Genomic DNA, 24,094 nt, shown 5'->3' with positions numbered 1-24,094 from the left:
GACCTGGCAGCTCATGTATGGAGTTGGGGATTTAGCAAGGGCGGCTTTCAGAGGAACGGCGGATGCTCTTGCAGTGTGCGTGTAAAGCACCCTGATTCTGAGTAAACTGCCAGCAGGCACCGCCTGGCCTGCCCGGCTCAGGAAGACTGAGGGGAAGCTGAATGTGGGAGAGGCGTTCCGTGCAGTCACGAAGGAGGGTTCAGAATGGAGCTCTTGGAGCGTGCGCTCCGCTGTAAGGGCATTGTTGAAAGTCCAGGGAACACAAGGCTAGGAAAGTGTGGCAGGCATGAGGTGGTGGCTGCGGAACACGAGAGCCCGGCTATTATGTTTTGAAGCTTGATGCTGTTTAAGAAATGTATCCCTGGGCACAGTTATCCAGAATCAGACTTCTGTGCTGCCATATTTGAGCTGGATTCGGACTTTGCCTCTTCGCTTCTGTTTCTGGTACTCAGGATGGGTTCAGGATCACCAGTGCCCACTAGTGCTCGCTCACTGGGCAGACCCGCCTCTCACTCAGCAGTGCTCCGTTAGTTCTTAGAAGTCTTGGTCAGGAGCCTTGATAGAGCCTGGAGAGGTGCTTCAGTGGCTAAGTGTGCACAGACCCCAGCACCCATGTTTGACCACTTCCTGTACCACCTGTAACTCCAGGTCCAGATGATCGAATACCTCTGGCTTCCACAGACACCTAAACTCACATACACACATACTTACACCCAAATACATAGTTATTAAGACAAATCTTAAAAGAAAAAAAAAGAATTTTGAAGCCAGGAGGGTCAAACATTCTTTAAGCCAGAGTCAGGATCTGAGTTCAAGCCCAGCATGGCTTATATAGAGTTCCAGGATGGTCAAGGCTACACAGAGGGAGAGCTCTCTAATAATTAAGAAGTTTTGATAGTGATAGTTATGCTAATCCTTTCATCCTTTTTAATAATCCCAGTGATCGCCCCAGAGCCTCAGGAAGTACCATAGAAAGTGAGTTTGCATAGCAGAAATGCCATCATGGTTGAGTCTTTGCCAGAGAAATGAGCTTCCCGTTCGGCTTAGTCTTGAACTCATGATCTGCTTGACTTTCCCTGTAAAGAGCCGGGTCACTAACAGGTAACAGCAGAATGTGGAGAGATGCTAATTAGTGATCCATTTGCATAGGACTGTGTGGCACAGCAGATTTCCTCCCTGTGCTGTATGTCTTGCAGATGGTGAGCCATTTCCAGAAGCCAGTAGTGCTAGCGCACAAGTGTTCACTAAAGGACGGGCAGGGATTAACTACTGCTTATGTAAATACCAGAGTTAGAAACGGAGCAGTGGACTAGACATTACTGGGAGTTTTGATAGAGGTTGGAATGGAACAGTTGGTCAGCCTGTTTCTGTAAGGTAGAACTTTTCTCATTTACACAGACTTGTAACAAGTTCCTTAGAGACTTCAGACTCTTTGATCTCATTTTTACCAGCTTGGCATGTCTCTGGAAGAGAAAAGGAGGCTGAGAGATGTCCTGTTTGTGTTCCTTACTTTTGTCTTTGAGCTCAGGATAGCATGTCATTAGCCCAACACAGCTCATTGGGCCTGTGTCCTTACACAGGTTTCCCATGGGGGATTTCCCCACACTGACACCAGCTGGATGTCCCCCAGTTCATATCAACTCTGACACTGCTGTCTGGGGTGGCAGTGGCAGATCTTACAAGTTGAGGGTGGCTGCCTCTGCTTCAGTCTTGGTCTTTGTAGCACAGTGTGATGTGAATTTGAGGTCCCCATGACTCCTTCCTTCTCTCTCAGCACTCAGGGTAAAGTTATACTTAGTAGCATCTTATAGAGCATGTTACAGGGAAGCTGTGCACAGGGCTGGTTGTAAAGTGAGTGTGCACGTGCGAGGTGCTCTGTAGGACTGCCACCACCCCAGCATGTGATGCATTCACCCAGGGAAGCTCAGCAAATCCTGTTGGCGCTTATGGATTGGAAGCTTCTTCCCCAGGTGGTCAGTGGGTGACTGTCTTAACTCACTCAGCACGTGGAATACAGGTTTTCATTTTCTAAATTACTTGCTGAGTATAAGTTTAGAGCTGTCCCAAGGGGCTCCTGATTAGCAGAATGCTTCTGTCTGGAAATTCTAGGTGTCTTTCGTGCGCTACGTTGTCTAATGTGTTCTTACTTGACTGACTCTTAAGGAATCTGTTGAAAGTGTTTTCCTTTCTTCCACTAGCTGTTCCACACTTTCAATCGAGCCATCGTCCCGAGACCAGAAGGAGGTAAGTGTTCATTTATCCTTCCGCCAGGCCCATGGGGTAGCCTCACTGTTCCCCTGAACTTTACTGTGAATTCTCCTGCGCAGCCTTTGCTGTGTGTCTGCAGTCGCCCGTGTGGATAGGATCTCTCAGTGGGCTTTCTCAACCTTCACAAGGGCTCCTTGGTCCTCTGCTCCCGGGCTTCCTCATCCTGTCATTTATCTTGTAGGTAGAGGTCAGCAGGTTCTCCGGACTGTAATGTTTGGTTGAGAATAACAGGATGCTGTTGTGGGTCCTGCACAGGCATTCAGTGAGGCTGAGGAGAGGAGAGCATTCTCTAGGCAGACGTGAGAGTTACTTCAGATAGTTTAAAATACTCATCCTTGGGCACAGTGAGTAATAAAAAGCAGGAGTGGCCCAGCCTGATGGTGAGCCTCTGGTTGCTGGGCAGATTTCTGTTATCAGTGGGGTCTGAAACTTTGTCCTGTCTCCACCGTTAACATCCACTGTAAGCCAAGTGCTGCAGATTCTGAGCAAGTTTATATCCAAGGACTGTAAATCCCCACGATGCAAGCACTCACGCTGCCGTCCCTCGGGCCTGGGAAGTGGCTAAAACACGACTTACAAATACGCCAGCCTGGCCATGAGCAAGCATATATAGAAAAAGCATAAAATTACAATTTTTAATCAGCCTGTCCTAGCATATGAAACATCTGTTTTCAATTCAAATTATGAAAATAGTGTCATTAGAAAAGCTTGGTGAATAGTATATAAATTATCAAAAATTTAACTCAAGCTTATTGCCCTGATGGTATTTAACAGAGACTTTTCCTAAACATTTCCTTCCCGTTCTAAACAGAAGCCCAGGTGCACACTGGACACACACTGGACACACACTGGAAAACCTTCGTGCTTATCTGAGTTTTCTTTAACTCAGCTACTCTTAGAATTTTTGGTAAAATTCAGATTATTTTTATGTAGCTTTCCTTAGAGATGGATATTGATTTCTTACAGTTTAAGATAATCCTAAACAATGAACTTCAAATTTTATGTTGCAAATTGAATTATAAATTGGTAATTGGCCATTTTGCTATGCATAGTGAAGGCTCTCCTGTAAATACGTAAGTTTTCATTTACACGGGAAATATGTGACTTTCAGCAGTTTAAGAACCTGAAGCCAGTTACAGTACCTTAACTGTTTCTTCTTGGAAGGGAAATAGATACAGTGACGACTTGTTCCTTAACGACTCATAACTTTGCTTTAGGTGCACAGTTGGATAAGATGGGATTCACAATTCTCAAAAAGTGCATCAGTGCTGTTGAAACACGAGGTAACCATCATGCTTTGCTCAGACATCACGTTAGTCATGGAGACCCGTAGGTATGTGACACCCAAGCCCATTGCAGGCCTCCGTGCATGCTGCGTGTTACAGCATGAACTTCTCTACATAGCATGGTCAGTGACTCCAGCTGTGGAGGCGAGAGCCCCTTCACCTCTTTCCTTGTAAATGTGGGAAAACTTGCAGTAACAAATGAGGTCATTGTTAAAATGGAATCACATTTGCTTGATATTACAGAAAATCCCACAGGGTGGATGGCTCAAGTACAGATGCATCCTCACAGATCAGGAGGATGTGACTGGGGTGGGATGGGGGTGGGCGGGGGGGAGCAGGGTGCTCGAGGACCAAACGCTCACCCTCTCAGAGTGGGGTACACCTAGACCTTAAATCATTAATAATTCAAGAGCTAAGAATATAGCCTTGAGGCAATTTTTGTTATTCAAAAATCATTAAGTTTACTCTATACACACCAAGAAGACTTTGTTTCCATGTTACATTCTGTTCTACATGTACTTTATGCTTATGGTAACTAGTAAGATTTCAATGCATACTATCAAACCTCTAAAATAATCAAGTACTGACAAAAATATATTCATATAGTGTTATGCCAAAATGCTTTTTAAAATTTGTACATGTATCTCTCTTTTTTAAATAAAGTTATAAGAAAGCAAAAAGAGGGGGCAGGGTTAGTTTTCTTTGAGGCCAGTGCCCTTGGCTTGTAGATGGAATCTCCTTGTTGTGCCTTTTCTGTGTGTATACATGTGCCTTGTATGAGTATACATGTCCTCTCTATGTGTATACATGTCCCTTCTGTCTCCTTTGTGTATTTAGATTTCCTCTTTCTTATAAGGATTCATTAATGTCATGGTTGGACAGAAGGAATGTGTGTGTGTGTGTGTGTGTGTGTGCGTGCCTGCGAGTGCCTTAGTCTAATACTCTGACCATCTCTTTAAAGGGCAGTTTAAAATTTTTTCAATGTTACATTTCTAGGTTCTAAGGTTTAGAACTTAATGTGATTCAATTCAGCTCATTCTTTGAAAGAACCAGCAATTGGAAAACTAAATCTTAGCACATTTTGTTCAAACTTCTTATTGCTGGTTTTCTTACTCTTGCGGGATCCCATTAAACATGGTCTTTTTGGGACTGGGGTTAAGCTCAGTGGTAGAACCTGAGATGTGCAAAGCTCTGAGTTTGACCTTTAGCACAGATATATATATATACACACACACATACTTTTTTTTCAGATTATTAAAGGCATTTTAGCGTAAATATATATGAATATATTTTTCACAGTACTTGATTTTTTTAAAGCTTTGACAATATGCATTGAAATCTTACTATTGACAAAGATCATAAACTATATGTAAAACAAAATGTAACATGGAAATAGTCAAAGTTTTTGGTTTATGAAGATTAAACATAATGATTTTTAACTACCAAAAATTGCCACAAGTCTATCTTCTTAGTTTTTGAGTTATTAATGGTTTAAGGTCTAGTTGTACCCCACTCTGAGAGGGTGCTATACCCTTATTATTATTATTATTATTATTATTATTATTATTAATTATTATTATTATTATTATTATTATTATTATTATTATTATTATTTTCTAAAAAGGACTAAGACTTCCATTTTTTGGCCTTTTTTTTGAGCTTCATATAGTCTGTGAGTTGTTTCTGGGGTGTTCAGAACTTTCTGGGGCTAGTATCGACTTATCAGTGACTGCATTTTATGTCTGTTCTTTTGTGACTGGGTTACCTCACTCAGGATGATATTCTCCAAATACATCCCTTTTCCTAGGAATTTCATAAGGTCATTGTTTCTGATAGCCAAGTAGTACTCCATTGTGTAAATATACCACCATTTCTGTACCCATTCATCTACTGAAGGACATCTGGGTTCTTTCCAGCTTCTGGCTATTATAAATATGGCTGCTATGAACATGGTGGAGCATGTGTCCTTATTGTATGTTGGAGCATTTCTGGGGTATATGCCCAGAAGTGGAATAACTGGGTCTTCAGGTCCAATATTCTGAGGAACCGCCAGACTGATTTCCAGAGTGGTTGTATCAGTTTACAACCCCATGAACAGTGGAGAAGTGTTTCTCTTTCTCTGCATCCTGTTAGCATCTGCTGTCATCTGAGTTTTTGATCTTAGCCATTCCGACTGGTGTGAGGTGGAATCTCAGAGTTGTTTTGATTTGCATTTCCCTGATGACTAGGGATGACGAGCACTTCCTTAGATGCTTCTCAGCCATTCAATATTCCTCAATTGAGAATTTTTTGTTTATCTCTGTACCCCATTTTTTAATAGGATTGTTTGATTCTCTGGAGTCTAACTTCTTAAATTCTTTGTATATATTGGATACTAGACCTCTATCAGATGTGGGGTTGGTAAAGATCTTTTCCCAATCTGTTGGTTGTCATTTTATTTTCTTAATAGTGTCCTTAGCCTTACAGAAACTTTGCAATCTCATTAAGTCCCATTTGTTGATTCTCAATCTTAGAGCAGAAGCCATTGGTGTTCTGTTTAGGAAAATTTCCCCTGTGCCTATGTGTTCTAAGGTTTTCCCCACTTTCTCTTCTAATAGTATCAGTGTACCTGGTTTAATGTGGAGATCTTTGATCCACTTGCACTTGAGCTTTGTACAAGGAGATAAGAAAGGGTCTATTTTCATTCTTCTGTATGCTGAGTGCCAGTTGAGCCAACATCATTTGTTGAATAGGCTGTCCTTTTTCCATTGAATGCTTTCAGCTCCTTTGTCAAAGATCAAGTGACCATATGTGTGAGAGTTCATTTCTGGATCTTCTATTCTGTTCCATTTATCTACCTGCCTATCTCTGTACCAGTACCATGCAGTTTTTAACACAATTGCCTTGTAATATAGCTTGAGGTTAGGGATGGTGATTCCTGAAGATGTTTTTTGGTTGTTGAGAATAGATTTCGATATTCTAGGTTTTTTGTTATTCCAGATGAATTTGCAAATTGCTCTTTTCAATGAAGAATTGAGTTGGAATTTTGATGGGGATTGCTTTGAATCTGTAGATTGCTTTTGGTAAGATGGCCAGTTTTACAGTGTTGATCCTTCCAATCCATGAGCATGGGAGATCTTTCTATTTTCTGAGATCTTCCTTGATTTCCTTTTTCAGAGTTTTGAAGTTCTTGTCATATAGGTCCTTCACTTGCTTAGTTAGAGTCACATCAAGGTATTTCATATTGTTTGTGACTATTGTGAAGGGTATCTTTTCCCTAATTTCTTTTTCAGCATCTCTGTCCTTTGAGTAGAGGAAGGCTACTGATTTGTTTGAGTTAATTTTATATCCAGCCACTTTGCTGAAGTTGTTTATCAGTTGTAAGAGTTTCTTGTGGAATTTTGGGGTCACTTAAGTATACTATCATGTCATCTGCAAATAGTGATATTTTTACTTCTTCCTTTCCAATTTGTATTCCTTTGATTTTCCTTTGCTGTCTAATTGCTCTGGCTAGGACTTCCAGTACTATGTTGAATAGGTAGGGGGAGAGTGGGCAGCCTTGTCTAGTCCCTGATTTTAGTGGGATTGCCTCAAGTTTCTCACTGTTTAGTTTGATGTTGGCTATTGGTTTGCTGTTTATTGTTTTTATTATGTTTAGGTATGGGCCTTGGATTTCTGCTCTTTCCAAGACTTTTAACATTAAGGGGTGTTGAATTTTGTCAAATGCTTTCTCGGCATCTAGTGAGATGACCATGTGGTTTTTTCTCTGAGTTTGTTTATATAGTGGAGTACATTGATGTATTTCCGTATATTAAACCATCCCTGCATCCCAGGGATGAAGCCTACTTGATTATGGTGAATGATTGTTTTGGTATGTTCTTGGATTCTGTTTGCAAGAATTTTATTGAGTATTTTTGTATCAATGTTCATAAGGGAGATTTGTCTGAAGTTCTTTTTCCTTGTAGGGTCTTTGTGTGGTTTAGGAATGAGAGTTATTGTGGCTTCGAAGAATGAGTTAGGTAGTATTCCATCTGACTCTATTTTGTGGAATAGTTTGTATAGTATTGGTATTTGGTCGTCAATAAATGTCTATTAGTATTCTGCACTGAATCCATCTGATCCTGGGCTTTTTTTATTTGGGAGGCTTTTGATGACTGCTTCTATTTCTTTAGTTGTTATGGGATTGTTTAGATGGTATATCTGGTCCTGATTTAACTTTGGTATGTGGTATCTGTCTAGAAATTTATCCATTTCCTCCAGATTTTCCAGTTTTGTTGAGTATAGGCTTTTGTAGTAGGATTTGATGATTTCTTCAATTTCCTCTGTTTCTGTTGTTATGTCTCCTCTTTCATTTCTGATTTTGTTAATTTGGATACTCTCCCTTTGCCCTGTAGTTGGTCTGGCTCAGGGTTTATCGATCTTGTTAATTTTCTCCAAGAACTAGGTCCTAGTTTTGTTGATTCTTTGTATGGTTCTTTTTGTTTCTTGGTTGATTTCTGTTCTGAGTTTGATTATTTCCTGCCATCTACTCCTCTTGGGTGTATCTGCTTCTTTTTGTTCTAGAGCTTTCAACTGTGCTGTCAAATTGCTAATGTGTGCTCTCTCCAGTTTCTTTTTAGAGCTATGAGCTTTCCTCTTAGCACTGCTTTCATTGCATCCTATAAGTTTGGGTATATTGTGCTTTTATTTTCATTTAATTTTAGAAAATTTTTAATTTCTCTATTTCTTCTTTGATCATGCTATCATTGAATAGAGCATTGTTCAGTTTCCATGTGTATATAGGGTTTTTTTTTTTTTTTTTTGTCTTTTTTTTTTTTTTTTTTTTTGTTATTAAGACCAGTCCATGGTGATCTGATAGGATGCATGGGAGAATTTCAATCTTCTTATATCTATTGAGGTTTGTTTTGTGACCGATTATATGGTCAATTTTGGAAAAGGTGCCATGAGATGCTGAAAAAAAGGTTTATTCTTTTGTTTTAGGGTGAATGTTCTGTAGATGTTTCTTAAATCCAATTGGTTCATGACCTCTGCTAGTTTCACTGTGTCTCAGTTCAGTTTCTGCTTCCATGATCTGTCCGTTGATGAGAGTGGGGTGTTGAGGTCTCCCACTATTATTGTGTGTGATGCAATGTATATTTAGAGCTTTAGTAGGATTTCTTATATAAGAATATGGGTGCTTTTGAACTTAGAGCATATCTATTTAGGATTGAAAGTTCATCCTGATAGATTTTCCTTGTAATTAGTAAAAAGTGATCTTCCTTATTGTTTTTGATAACTTTCCAGTGAAGAGTGAAATTCTACTTTATTTATTAGAATCGCTATTCCAGCTTGTTTCTTAGGGCCATTTGCTTGGAAGGTTTTTCCCCCAGCCTTTAACTTTGAGGTAGTGTCTGTCTTTGTCTCTGAGATGAGTTTCCTGTATGCAGCAAAATGCTATTCTGTTTATGTATCTAATCTGATAGTCTATGTCTCTTTATTGGGGAATTGAGTCCATTTATGTTAACAGATATTAAGAAATAGTGGTTGCTGTTTCCTGCTATTTTTGCTGTTAGAGGTAGAATTATGTCTGTGTGTTTTTCTTCTTTTGGTTTTCTTGCTTAGTTATTTTCTTGCTTTTTCTAGGATGTAGTTTCCCTTCTTGTGTTAGGTTTTCTATCTATTATTCTTTGTAGGGATTTGTGGTCAGATATTGTGTAAATTTATTTTTGTCCTGGAATATCTTGGTCTCTCCATCTATGGTGATTGAGAGTTTTGCTGGGTATAGCACCTTGTGCTGACATTTGTGTTCTCTTAGTGTCTGTATGATGTCTGTCCAGGATCTTCTATCTTTCATAGTCTCTGTTAAGATGTCAGGTGTAATTCTGATTGCTATGCCTTTATATGTTACATGACCTTTTTCCCTTACTGCTTTTAGTATTTTTTCTTTGTTTTGAGCACAGCGTTTTGACTATTGTGTGTCAGGAGGAATTTCTTTTCTGGTCCAATCTATTTGGAGTTCTGTAGGCTTCTTTTTGCTCATGCTTATCTCATTCTTAAGGGTAGGGAAGTTTTCTTCTACGAGTTTTTTTTTTTTTTTTTTTTTTTTTTTGAAGATATTTACTGTGCCTCTTAGTTGATATTCTTTGCTCTCTCCTATTCCTATTATCTTTAGGTTTGGTCTTCTCATTGTGTCCTGGATCTCCTGGACATTTTGGGTTAGGAGCTTTTTGGTTTTTGCATCTTCTCTGACTGTTTTGTCTATGTTTTCCATGTTTTCTTCGGCCCCCGAGATTCTCTATTCCATCTCATGTAGTCTGTTGGAGATGCTTGATCTGTGACTCTTGATTTCTTTTTTAGGTTTTCCATCTCCAGGGTTATCTCTTTTAGTGTTTTTATTGTTTCTTATTCTAATCCCTTCATCTCTTTGGTTGTGTTTTTCTGTAGTTCTTTGAGTTAATTTTGTGTTTCCTCTTTAAAAGCTTCTATTTGTTTGTGTGTGTAATTGTTTAAGGGAGTTATTCATGCTCTTCTTTAGGATCTCCTTCATCATCGTGAAGTATGATTTCAAGTCTGAGTCTTGTTTTTCTGGAGTGTTTGGGAGTCCACTACTTGTTGTGGTGGGAAAGCTGGGTTCTGACGTTGCCAGGTTGTCTTGGTTTACATTGCTTAAGTTCTTTGACTTTTCTCTTGCCATCTTGTTATCTGTGATTATATATGGTCTTGTTTTCAGTGACTGGTACCTGTTTCACCCGTGGATCTGCGGGCCTGTGGTCTTAGGAAGAAAATTGCTTAAGTGTTTGGCTTTTTGTGGGCAAGCAGTGAGTTCTGGTGGCAGGTACTTAGATGTCTTTGTGGGCTCAGGTGTAGCTCTTGTGAGGCTGTTCTGGGAGCTCGGCCCTTTGCTCACTGGTCCTGATACTAGTGGTGGGGACCTGGCTGTTTCTCCAGGACAAAATGGACCCTTTTCCAGTGAGTACAGCACTCTCTGCTCACTGGGAACTCACGGTGTGCCCTCCCTGGGCCTCTGTGTCAGGTTCACCTCTGGTTCAGGTGTAAAATCGCCCTTGGAGCTGATATTCCAGAACTGCCTTTTCCAGGCAGATCAGGATTCTCTCTTGACACAGTCCAAGCCCTCTCTGTGCTCTGGGTCCTCACTGGACACCCTCACTAGGTCTGTACCCAGGTTACCTGCTGGTCCAGGTGGAAGAGCTCCTGGGCGGCTGGTCCGCCAGCACAGCCTTTAAGGGCGGGCGGATCCTGATACTCTCTCACTGTGGGCCAGAAAGGAACTTTTGCCACAAGCACAGCTTGCAAGCAGTCTCTGTGCTCTGGGTGCTCGTGTGGTAGCCTCCCCAGGCCTGTACCCCAGATGACCAGCTCGTCTAGGTGTCAGAGTGCCCGTGTGTCTGGTCCAGGAGCCTACACATACATATTTATTGAAGTAAAATTGGAAAATAATGAAGTTCAGTGATCTTTTAAAATACACTATTTGTATGAATTCTTTGAGGATTTTATACCTGTGCCCTGTGTATTTTGATCATATTTGCCCCCACACCCCTAATTTCTCCAGAGCCACACTTACCCCCTTCATACTGTTCCCTTTTTATTTACCTTTTCAAATACTGTACCGAACCCAGTTTTTGTAGCCCCTATACTTGTAGTGTGGGATGGTGATGGATTTCTTTCTGTCAGCTTGATACAGGCTACAGTCATCTGAGAACAGGGGCCTCAGTTATGAAAACACCTTCATAAAATTGGGCTGCAGGCAAGCCGGTCAGGCGTTTTCTTATTGGTGATTGATGGGGGAGGGTCCAGTCCACGGTGAGTGGTGCCACTTCTGGGCTGACAGTCCTAAGTGTTATAAGAAAGCAGGATGAAGACAGCCATGAGGATGAATCCAGTAAACAGTGCTCCCCCATAGCCTCTGCATCAGCTCCTGCCTCCAGTTCCTGTCCCGTTTTTCCTGTCCTGACTTCCTTTAGTAGTGAATGTGCTGTGGACAGACACCTAAGCCTCTCCCCCCTAACCTGCTTGTGCTTGTGTCTGATTGGAGCAGTGCTGGACCCACTAGGGGCCATACTCTAAAAGCAAACTGACTGTCCCCAGAGGCCATCAGCTGTCATATCTGCTCAGGTAGGGGTGGGGCTGGCAATTTACTGACATGAACCACATGTTTGGAGGTTCAGACAGTCTGCAATAGTGCTAGCTGTACACTTTTCACTTTTGTCCTGTTCCCTTCTGCGCCTTCGAGGTCACCGCTCATTCCCACCCTGGTCTTTGTTTCCACTGTTCTGATCTTTGTCTCTGATTTAGTTTCTGTAGTGAAACATTTTAAATGCGTGCTCGGTAGAGTCCTAACTGCAGTTGATGGTTTTTCAGAACCTGGCTCTGTTTAACACACGGCTTTGAGGGGTTTGTTTTGTTCTGTTTTGTTTTTGGTGCTCCGTGGAACATGAACTACTACTTTTTAATCTGTATTCCACCTGGACCAAGATCAGACAAATATCAGAATTGTGCTGTTGCCATCAGCACACCAAGAAAAGGGAATGTTTTATAGTAACATTATTTTAGATAAAAACGTGCATACATACATACACAAACATATTATCAGAAAGTAGTACAGATGCTACCATCTGTCTGGTGGGCTGGGACTCTCCAGCAGTCATTCTGGGTCTGCCGCATCCTGGAATCAGTCAAACCACACACACGTATTTGCTTCTAAAAGGACATGGTGGCAGATCCTTCGTCCAGCACCAGAGTGAGGGATGTGTGTCTTATCCACTGTTTGGAACTTCTGCTGTCTCTTCGTCACAGTGAGCACTAACGGTGGTGCTGTCTCTGGTCACAGTCTGACTTAATTGCTAATGGTGTGGGCTGGGAATTAGCTATTTTAGGAGCTCACCAGATGATTACAGTGTCCAGTAATAGAGATCTGGAAGCTTTGTCCTAGGAAAGCTTTGCGTGTGTTAGAGAAATACGCTAGTAGCCTGCTACTTGGGATATTTTTTTTAAACTTCTTTTCTTAAAAAGAAATCCAATTTCACCCCAGATAAAACAGAAATGTTTGAAGAAAATAGCACAGTGTTCTTTTGCTCAGTAACAGGTCACCCATCATGGTTTAGCTTTAGTGCCAGACGGAAGGAAGCCAGTTTGTTAACTAGGATTTATTGAGCAATCTCCAGATATACAGAGCCTTGCCCCAGGCCTTTGGAATAGATAGTAAAGGCTGGTTCCATAGACCCATAACCAGTAATAGTAGACAGAGCAGAAGGATTTGTAAGCAGTTGAATTATTTCAGGGGCTAAAATAACAGTGTAGCAAGTTTGCACAGATTAGGAGGGCTGGAAGGGCTTGGTGCTAACTGAGGACTATGGTGTGGTATGGACTGTCTTAGATCTAAGGGATGAGGGTTATATCCTGGTATTCAGAGAATTATTGGCTAAGATGTAGACTTGAGGGAGTTCAGACTGAATTGGAAACACAAAGGGCCAGTAGTGAAAGCATTCCCTAATGCATTCCCCTGAATGGGGAAGATGGGGAAGACTCTTCCTCAGTGCCGGAGGGCGCTGAGGAGCAAGCAGGCTTACACAGGTTAGCATGAAAGGGAGTTGGCAGAGGTGCAGATAGGTCAGAGCCACCGAGTGACGGCACTGGAGTTCTTTGGTCACATAGTACTTGGGTACTCTCTAGTTTGCTTCAAGGACATTGGGAAGTAAACAGGGTCAGGGTCACGTAGACATTTGTGACACATCCTTGCTGTGTTTTGTGACTGTGGATTGCGAGTGTGTTAAGGACCATTGCTGGTTTCTGCCTTAGGCAGTGAACCCTGAGAGGGGTAAACACAGCCTTGGAATTAGAGGGGGTAGAAATTCTACTTGGCTTCCAGGGCACAGGGGCAGCCATGGAGGTTTCTGTGTGAGTGACGTGTGAAACCTGTTTGGGGCTTGTAAGAATAGGGACTTACAGAAAGCCTCCATTATAAACCGTCTGAAAGTGGCTCCGTGTGTCCTGCCCAGAGGACTAACCTGTTAATATATGCAGATGAGGCCCAGGGGAGCTCAGAGGCATCTGCACAGTTCCTGCTCATTCATGCCCACTGCTTCTTCACTGTAGTCCTCCCTCCCGTGTTCTTCCATGTGACATCTACTTCCCGCAAGCCCGTGGGGGCAGCTCACTCATCCTCCACCAAGACGCTGCAGTGCTCTGGGCCACTTCACACGAGCCTTCAACCTTGCCTAGTCGGAGGCCGGCACTCCTGTGCAGCTATGCCCTGGCTCCGGGGCAAAGTGCCGCTCTGCATGTGTGTCTGGGAAAGAGGCTGACTCAGCACTCTGCTCTGTCCTCTGTGGCATCCTGGTTCATGGAGGTCTAGAGGGTTCAACTCTATAAACAACCAAATGAGTAGATAGTGTTTGGACCTCAGTTTTGAGGGTCCCAGTCTGTGGTCACTCGCCCTGGTAGCTTTGGTCCCACTGTGAGGCAGCACAGCATGCCTGGGCTGCCTAATGACATAAAACCACTAGAAAGCAAAGGAAACCCTCCCTCCCTCCCTCCCTCCCTCCCTCCCTCCCTCCCTCTCTCAAGATTTATTTTATGGAGTACACTGTTGCTGTCTTCAGACACACCAGAAGAGGGCATCAGATCCCATTATAGATGCTTGTGAGTCACCATGTGGTTCCTGGATTTGAACTCAGGACCTCTAGAAGAGCAGTCAGTGCTCTTAACCACTGAGGCATCTTGCTAGCTCCAAGTCCAGGGTTTCTTTAGCAAGACTTAAAATCTCTGCTTGGAGCTGCCCCATGGCCAGGAGGCAAACGAGTGTCCCCAGCTGTTGGTCTGAATTCTAGGGGGGAAGAATGGTCCAGGTTCCCGCTGCCATGGGCTTTGGGCCCAGGAGTGTTGGTAAAGGTGTTGGTGTTTGCATGAATGTCCTGTGTCTGGAACTTGAGTCCAGTGAGACTGGGCAGGCAGGAGAGGAGTATGGTGGAGCAGGCTCTCTGAGTGACTGGAACCTCTGAGGTCTAAGACAATGCTTTGGAAGGCCCTTCTCTGAAGAGTGTGACGGCAGTTTGTCTGCATGTTTTGCCCAAAGGGCTTGTGGAGAAGAGCTAGCTTTCAGAGACACCCTGCGCGAGAGCGCTCTCTCTCTCTCTCTCTCTCTCTCTCTCTCTCTCTCTCTCTCTCTCTCTCTCTCTCTCTCTCTCTCTCTCTCATCTCTAGACATTTGTGTTCCTCTTTTGTTGCTCATACCCTGGTTTTGTTAATTACATTTCCTGTGTTTATTTTGCTTCTGAGAATCTACTGTTTTCTTGGAATGGAGAAATGTCTTCCTTATTCTTGGTAGACTTCTTGTTTCCGTCAACATGCAGCGCCTTGCATGTAGGAAGCAGTCAGGAAGCAGTTGCTTTGGCTTGGGCATTCAAGAGATAGAACTGACATGTCACATTGGCAAGTTGACAAATTACAGGTTAAAATTACTGGAAGGGTTGGTTTTCTATATGTGGTTAGAATTAATATTTTCATATAGTATATATAGGAGTTTATGTCAGCATCTTTATGAATTATGGGTAATAATAGAAGACAGAGAAAGATCATCTTGCATATGGAAGAGAGTGGAGTATTTTAGAGCATGAAATATGCTTACATAATTTTCTTAAGTAAATAACTCCCCTTTCTAAAAAGGAAACATGCCCAGTACATTTATTTTTTTCTCGATGGGTGTGCATAACACCTAATTTTGAGGTATGTGTACTATAATGCAAGCAAAAACAATAATTCTTTTTTTTTGTTTAAAAACATCCTAGTTGCTGTTTTTTTAAATAGTCATTATGTTAAAGCCAAATTGGTTGTGACTTTTGTTTATGAAGTTTCTCTTTAAAATCTTCCATATGTGCATAATTTGAATATTCACTTTACTTTTCTAGAGCAGGGTATGAAATGCGCGTGGGTTGTCAGTTATCAAATGCAGCTTTGTAACAAGCTGTGAGTGGGTGGGAAACACAGGGCAGACCTTGATTTGCCACATCTAAGTAACTTCCCTCCTTCCAACAGCACAGTTTTTGATTTTTGGAGCATTCTCCTGATGTCGGCTTGGGGATTGTGCTCAGCTGGGGTGGGGGCCCAGGACGAGTTTTACCAGAAGATAATGTATGGTTTCACTATTAATCTTTGGAGTGCATTTGGGTGGGAAGGTGCCCGAGTGAACTGGCAGCTTTGACCACGGTTTGCACAGTTTGCACAGTCATGTGACACCACCGAGGGCAAACTCCATGTGACATGAGGAAAACAAAGAGCACACAGTAATGGGGCTTCTCACTTGCTCTGCTCTCACACCCCTGTTTTAATCAGCATGGGTGTGAGGTGACAGTGGGTGGCAGAGGACAGCCTCATGTGGGAGGAGCTGGAGAGCCAAGAGGAGTCTGCAGAGCCCAGAGCCATGCAGAATTCTGCAGCCAGGCGAGGCGGTCTGAATAGTCATTCCCTCAATTAAGGACTCTCTCATCTTCAGAAAACTCTGGGGAAGGTGTTAGCTTTAAATAAAGGACTGAGTCAAACTAGTAAGGGTAAATGTTTGCAAAAGGACGGACTTACCCTATGTCCCTGTCGTGGAAGGTTGATGTGGGTACTTCATCACCGTCTTTGTTCAGTGAAGAATTCTCTAGCTTTCCCTCTTCCGTTGTTTATCTGTGGTTTTCTTCACATCCTTGAATCCACGCAGTAGGAGTGGACTTTGTCTAGTAACTCCATGACTGGTCTGGCTTTGGGTATATGTGTGGTTGATGTAGCTCAGGGGCAGGAAAACAGCAACAATGTTTTCAGGTCGTTCTGGGCGTGTGTTTGGACAGTAAACTTGTGAACTTGGTGGAGTTCTCTTGGTAAAGTTCTTGCTACAGGTTTTGGTTTTGTGTGTTCACACTGAAATTGGCTAAGTTTGTGGTGTTTTATGCCTTTGCTTTTCTCGTGCAGTAGATGGCCATGAACTCTGGAGCAGACCTCACTCTCAGCTCGAGCTTCGCCAGCGCGCCCACCCGCTCGCTCGCGTCCTCATCTTCCTTTTACCGTCTTTGAACCAGGCGGTTGCCTCTGTCTGCTCTCTACCATTGTGTGGGAATGGGACAAGTTGAGTCACCCCACCCCCCAACACAGAGGTAAATTTAGCAGTTGGCTACTGATACTTTGGAAGTGCCACAGTTGATTCAAGGCTGTAGGAACACTGAGGAACTTTTAACCCGTATTTCTTTCTCCTCATGAACAACTCCCCTGCGCTCCTGTGATTCCCTCATCCTGTAGTGTCAGAATTAACTGATTGTGTTTGTACCCTTTCTGTTCCTTATTATGACGTCGCCACTTGAGCAGTAGGCTCTCTTGTATCCCAAAAGGGAAGGATGGTAAAGAAAAGAAGGCGCTCAGAAGAACAGTGTGGCTGTTGCATTGTCTTGAGAAATTCCCAGAAGGGGAGCTGAGGGTGATTGCCTGGCTGCCTGGAATTGATCCTTACCAGGCGCCATGCTGCTTTGTAAACAGATGGCGGCTTCAAGGCAAGGAATGAAGCGAGGCTTCTAGGGAGCAGGAGCCAGCTTCTGCCTTGTGCCTGAGGCTCCCTTCTAGTTTTATGTTAATCAAAATTTCCCGTCACCTAAGCCCGAATTGTGCGTATTTTGATGGGTTTATCCTGTCCATCTCTGCTTACTTTAGTACTTAGGTTTTCCTGGCCATACTGGTGTACTTCAGCCATGCTATAGGAGAGACTGAAATTGAAGATGAGGCTCAACTCAATTCTAAGACAAGGGTGGCATCTCAGTTACCTTTACTGTGCTGTGCTGACCACCAGGTCCTGGCAGCTTCCGGAAGGGTTTATTTTGGCTCATAGAGTCCAAGACACGGCACCCGTGGTGAGGAGTTCAAGGCAGCAAGGGCTGGATGCAGTCGGACACATGTCCTTCACCATCAGGAGCTAGAAAGAAAAGGTAGTCACGCTGGCTTCCTCATATTTATACATTTGGGGACCCAAGCCCATGGGGTGACTGGGTCTAGTCTGTCCTCCCACTTCTGTTAGTCTGGTCGTGAGTATCTCTGAAGGCATGCCTAGAGTCTAAGCTCAGATTCCCTCAGGAATGCGACAGGAGGCGTGATCTCTGGGTTCGTCTAGATCTTGTCTAGTTGACAGTCAGTAGTAATGGTCAGACATCCTGGAGAGTTCATTCTGTATTCCATGCAGTTTCTTGGAGACTGGTAGAGGAAAAAAGACTTTAGCAGTAGGGACAGCTGCAGTAGGGATAGTGATCCGAACGTGAGCTTTCGTTGCTAGAGTGCTGCCCTTGGCTTGCCTCATTCACCCACAGTCACTGACCGCACCTTCGAGAGTGCCATATAACCTCTTATGGTTAGAGTAGCAGTGCTGTGGGAGAAAACCTAGACATTGGGAAATCAAATCTTTTCTAATAGCAACAAAGCCTTTCTTCTTTATGAAAGGAAGGGGAACAATTCTGAAGGCTGTAAGTAACCTGTTGTATGCTGTAGAGGGGCATAGGAACAGAAGGTGCCTCTAATATCTCATGTAGAGGGGCAGTTTGTATCTTTGTTTATTTGATGCAATCTTGTGTAGAGGATTTGTGGATTGAGAGTTGAATAGATAAATCTGTATGAAAAGCTATCGGGCTGTAGAGTTGTGTTTGTGTGGGATTTTGAGTACAGAAACACCCTGGGACAGAGGCGCAAAACAGGCGGTAGTGAACCACCAAGGGAAGGGAGTTGGACGGATGAGTTGGGCTATGTTGGTGGCTCAGACTGGGCTCCAGAGGTGCGTGGGGCTCCGTGTCAGGGTCGGCCCTGAGGAGTGAGACCCCAGGGCCAGTAAAGAGATGAACCGATTTTTTTTTTAAAAAATATTTACTGCAACAAATGTGAACTCATGACCATATGATTACACCACAAGTACTTTGCTTCCCAACTCTTGTCTGTAACTTTTTTTGTCTTTTGACCAGATATTTAGCATGTTGGACAATAAGTTAGGAACTATTATTGGTGAACAGGAATTATATATTACTTCTACGCCTGTTCATGTATTTTGTGCCAATGCACACACGTCCCTTTGTGTTTATGTGTAGATCACAGGACAACTTGTGAGTTTTGTCTCACTACCATCTGGGTCCGGCAACTGAACTCAGGTTGAAAGGCCTACTGGCATGTGCCCTTAACACAGGACCATCCATTAGCTGGAGACACACATTCCATGAGTCATTTCTGTCAAGTGTATGTTGATTCTCTTCCTAGCATGTGCTGTATTTTATAAATGTGAGCCACGGCCAAGCATGTCTTTCATGTTTAATAATACACCCAGCTATTTTAGAATTAGGTTTAAATTTTATAGCACAGTTAAAAACTAAACAAGCGCTTGGCTTTGCTCTTTGTTACTGTCTGCTTGCTTGTTATACAGTGTAAGGGACTTCATCATTCTTTTACCTCCCCACCTCTCTTCTGAATCGTAAGTCCCACCCTTCCTCAGTTCTACCCCTCTAAGTTTTAATGTCCTTGTGTTTTCCTGCTCCTTCATGTTTGACATCGGAGGAAAAAAGGGAGATTTACTGGTCCAGCCATCACAAAGTTGAATGGTCCTCTGAGGGGGAGTGAGGCTGATTATGGGAAAGACAGAAAGAAGACACACCAGGTGGATATGGGAAGGCTGTAGGTCAATGCCACGGCAGCCTCAGTGCATTTCCATCACCTTCTCACACCGCAGCACCACGGGAAGCAAAGCCACAGCTAACAAACAATTTTTCTGAAATATACACAAGATAATTGATCTCACTCAGAAAGTCTCCCTGTTCCTTCAAAGATCAATAGACTCTCCAGCCTCTTGCCTTGCACCTCATGTGTACTTCCTGTTACCTTTCCATGTCTCCAGCAGGCTGGGAAATCTGCCAACTTGACTTTCTCTTTTTCTCTGCTTCAGAGACTCGGCCAACACCTGTCTAGGAGATCTCCATTGTCCTAGTCTGGCTCTTCTTTCTTGGAGTGATGATCTCTGGACTTATCCATTTTCCAGAAGATAACAAAATCTTAGCCTTTATTCCTGACTAGAATTCTGTTCCTGTAGACATGATATTTGGGGTGTCTTGATTGGGTTCATCTACCTACAACCCTTCCAACCCCCAACACTAGGCAGGAGATGAACTCTATTAGGCTAGTTCCTGCTTATTAGGGGTGGGAAAATCCAATCTTCTTCACCAGGATTTACAATTTCTTCTCATTTCTTTGCTCATGGCCCCTTGACAAATAGCAACATCAGGGACCAGCAGCTGGTGGATCAGCCTCCTTGGAGCCTCTCTACTTGACACACTCGAAGAAACTATCTGCAGCTGGCAAAACCATGCTCTTCCTAGAGCATGAGGCAAATCATAGTCATCTGGAATTAAGTCAAAAACATTAACATAACTGGATTTTTAAAGAGACCAGAATTCTTACTATATGTCCCCTTGTTTTGCAAACTGTTATGTTTCCATAACAACCCTACCTATCAGGATCTCTGATTTTAGATGAACAACTTGCCAGGTCTTACAGCGAGGAAGTGGTAGAAATGGGGGCTTCCAGGGTATTGGAGGGAACCTTAATTCATAAGGATTGATACCTAGTGACATTAAGAAGTTGGTATTACAAAGGTTTTGGTCTGTTTCATTGAGGCCACCCAGGTCTAGAAGGGATAAGAGGTTAAGTTCTGTGTGGAGCCTCTCTACACAGCCGCTGTCTCCCGTGTCTCCGCATTCAGCCATGGCTCTCCGTGTCCTTTGCGATACTGAGCATGAGCTAGAGTTAAAACAATGGCGAGCTCTTCTCAGTTCCCAAATTACATGACCAGAGGGCTGATGTTTACAGTGGGGAATCTGTGCCCTGTTAAAGCAGGGAAACTGTTGGTTCTGTTGGCTTGTATTTAAGATGAAGTTAATGCCCGTTCTGAACCTGAAACTGTCTTGTATGGCTGAGCTTCTGATAGGGGTATATGTGTATCAGATGCTTTAATTTCTTACAACCCAATGAGACAGATAGGTGGGAAATGTTTGCTCTACTCATGACTGTGGGTGTGGATTTATTCAGTATGTGCGCGCGCACACACACACACACACACACACACACACACACACATACACACAGAACATAGTTTTAAATTTTTTAGTTCCATGGCATGAAATAATATTTTTGAATTTATCTTATTTTTAGTTACCCATTTAGCATGTAATTTTTGGCCATGCTGTGAAGATTTCCTCACAGAATTTTTATTGATTTCATGTATGTTGCTTTTTCTCTTTTGTTTCCAAGTCTTACCATAGCATTGATTAGAGCATACTAAAAATAATGGTTACTATTTGCATATGCATGAAATAACGTGGTTTTTCCTTATAGAATTCATGTGAGAATTTGCCTTTGTGGTGGTGGTGGGATATGTAGGCTGCATTTGTGTTTGTGTACACACACAGGTGTATGTGTGTATATACATACTTACACACATACTATATACATACATATGCACATGTCCCAATGAAAAGGAAATATTGTAGACTTCTGATGTGAGTCCTGAGATTGTATGTGAATGTTAATGACGCTCCCTCTCTTGTCACCACACAGCGCAGCGGAATGATCCAGGCACTCAGTAGGTTGCTAGATGGGAGCTGGGTGGATATCGGTTCATGGGTGGGTGGAATTAGATCATTTGTTTCTGTGGAGTCACACAGCTGAAATATTTAAAAAGTATTCTTGTTCCCACCTGCACTGCAGTGCCTGTGCTCCACTTCGGGCGTGTCATCTGCTCATGCCTGTTTTATATAAACGTGTGGGAAACGAGAGCCTTCTGGGCTCCTCCTCTGTCTTGTGGCCCAACATCAGATCATTAGCCCATCCACTCATTTACTGGGTTTGTTGTGACTGCATGTGAGGTATGGAGCACACAGAATTACTAGGTGGAGAGCCAGCTTCTGAACCCAGAGGATAGAGTGGCCTCGTGGTCTCCCTGGAGACTGATTGCTCTCCTTTAAGTTAGTTTTCTCATAGTCACCCTGTGATTTATGTTTGTCCACTTCTGTGCCTGGAGATCATACGTTGTTCTCCAGAAAGAAGTCACACACTCCATGGCCCGCTGCCTTGTGGTTCTGGTTCATGCTCATTTTAGATTCTCCCTGGTTTACATTTTTTGTAAACATACAGATGTTTGTTGTCTGCTTCTCTTATTCCAAAAGTGATTTCTCTCTCTCTCTCTCTCTGTGTGTGTGTGTGTGTGTGTGTGTGTGTGTGTATGTGCATGTGCATACATGCGTGCATGTTTTCCTACCCTGTCTATTTCCTTCCTTCTTATTTACTTTTGTCAATAGAGTTTGCAGTTGTTTGAGTCCATGTCTTGGAAACTCCACACTGCAGTGACTGCAGTGAACTTGAGGTAATGAGGTCAAAAATTCTGCCCTCACCTCATGAAGGAAGTCTTTATTTGTAGCTGGCATTAATAATTGACTCCCTGGCCCCCCCCCCCCATGTTCCCGCCCTCAGAGGACTGTGGTCCAGGGCCTCCAGTTCGTCATTGCTTGCTGTTCGTGCGTAGCTGCTCTCTCCTTTGCTGGATCTCTGGTTTTGCCAACTACTTTCATGCATCTTTCCCTCTTACATCTCTAGTTCTTTTTTGGTCCCAGGTGACCTTTTTTTCCTTCCTCTTTCCTTCTTCATCTGCATGAGCCTCTGGGTGCAGCCAGTGTCAGTAGCTTCATGATATTCTTGCTGCGAAGTGGACTCCGCTCCAGCAGGATCTGTCAGGGTCTGAGAAGAAACGGACCGTAAACAGGCACGTGAGGTGCCTTGTTCTTGCTTTTGGACCCTCTCAGTATGGAAGATGGGCGTCCCTTGTGTCCACGCCCCTGGCAGAGCAGAACATGAGACTGTTGTGCACTGTTGGACATTTATGTCCTGAAAAATGTACGATAATTTGTATGCTTTACCCTTTTCAGCTCAGAATTGTATTTTGCCCTAGTCTTTATAAGTTTGATTTTATTTCAAGACAAATGGATTTTGTACCCATTGTTTGTATACAAGCTACCATGAGAGCAGAACAGAAGACTCAATTAAATGAGTGTTTTTCTAGGTTAGCTATGTAATAAGGAGGAACCTGTAGGCGAGATACAGGTCTGCATTCCTTTAAAGACTTTACACGGCACGTGTTTGGGGATTTAGATCTTAAGCTGAAAGGAAAGATACAACACATAATTGCGTAGCACGTGCTTCTCTAGATCAGCAAGGTGGGAACAGGGTTTTTAAGACACTGAAAATAAAGTTACAGTTCTTCACTGAGTGAAGAAAATGAGGAATTGACCTGGGACCAGGCCAGGTGCTCAGCCTTGGTTTCAGGAATTGTGACTAACAGTATGGGCTTGTGAGAAAACTGAGTGCCCCCTCATTCAGCTGGAATGAGAGCTCATTTTACTCTCTGCCTTGAAGCTGGAACCCTACGTGGCACGTTTAGTGACCAGTCATGGCAGATGGGAACTTTGTGAACATGACGGGGTCAGTGGTCTTGGCTGCCGAGATGCCAGCTTCAGTGTGGCTGCGAGACACGGTCTGAGCTCCAGGATCTGTAGGTGACTCCACAGAGTCTGTAGGTGACTGTGGTCTGTTCTGAGGAAACCTCTTCAGTGGGTGGGGCCCTGCTGTGGATGTGTCAGGTAAGTGGGGTGGGAGGACATTATATGGACGTTTCCGCACCAGTAGGAAGGGTAAGAATGGTGTTGGTGGAATGAGCCTGGCTGGGTTTTATGAGGATATGGCAGTAGCTGACGTGTTCAGTATGCTTTGCACAGGAACAGTTTCCTAGGAGCCTCTGCTTGTTGAATGTAGACATACAAGGAAGAGCTCAAGGCTGATGTCAAAATTCTGACTGAGTGATTGGCATAACCTTTTGAAATTTGGAAAAGAAGCTGGTGAAGTTGGGCTAACTCACCTGCACTTTGGCATATTGGCTCCATCTTCAGTGTCTGTGACTGGTGTGTTGCTGTGAACAGATCCTTGTTCCTGATTGAAAGGCATACTGGTTGAACTGCAGTCTTTAAGAACAGAGTAAGAAGAAACAGAAAATCCTGTAAGACTGGATGTCTAACATGACATTTCAGCCTGCCTTTGTACAGGATTTATTTACATTTATTTGAAAAGAGGAAAAACTACGTTGAGTTGGTTCTTCTTTGTTCCTTTATTATGTGATAATAATTAACTCTAGTTCTCACAGATTGATGAGTTTGAACTTGATCAAACTACTTAAATTGAGCGGTGATCCTGGGGTGCATAAGCCCCCGATGTTCCCTGTGTGTGGGAAGGAGGCAGGCTCAGTCCTTTCCCCATTTGTAGATAGGATGTTCTGACCATGCTTTGTGGAAGTGCCTTTGCTTTCTTCTGCTTCTTGGTAGAGGGGTTCTGTGTCCCTCCCCCACCCCCAGTTGTAGCTCGTGCTCCTTACGGAGGGGCTTCCCTGCTGGGGTGGATCAGCACTGTTTTGGATAAGGATGTCTAGACTGTGGGCTAGGTCTGCCCTCCTGGCTCTAATGAGACATCAGGAGAGA

At 43.2% G+C, this 24,094-nt stretch overlaps 1 protein-coding gene across 4 annotated transcripts in view; it reads left to right on the top strand.

Moving 5' to 3' along the window:
- ARHGAP10 (Rho GTPase activating protein 10) overlaps positions 1 to 24,094 on the top strand; it is a 226,039-nt gene that overhangs the window by 110,493 nt on the left and 91,452 nt on the right. For all 4 annotated transcript variants that reach the window (XM_080937425.1, XM_080937427.1, XM_080937424.1 and 1 more), the window contains 2 exons: positions 2,199 to 2,244; positions 3,486 to 3,551. In XM_080937425.1, the coding sequence (XP_080793551.1) occupies positions 2,199 to 2,244; positions 3,486 to 3,551 (112 nt within the window). The remainder of the gene's footprint in view (positions 1 to 2,198; positions 2,245 to 3,485; positions 3,552 to 24,094) is intronic.

Source organism: Micromys minutus (genome assembly GCF_963924665.1).
Source record: "Micromys minutus genome assembly, chromosome: 24".
Classification (NCBI taxonomy): Eukaryota; Metazoa; Chordata; class Mammalia; order Rodentia; family Muridae; genus Micromys; species Micromys minutus.
This window is presented reverse-complemented; position numbering and strand designations above follow the sequence as displayed.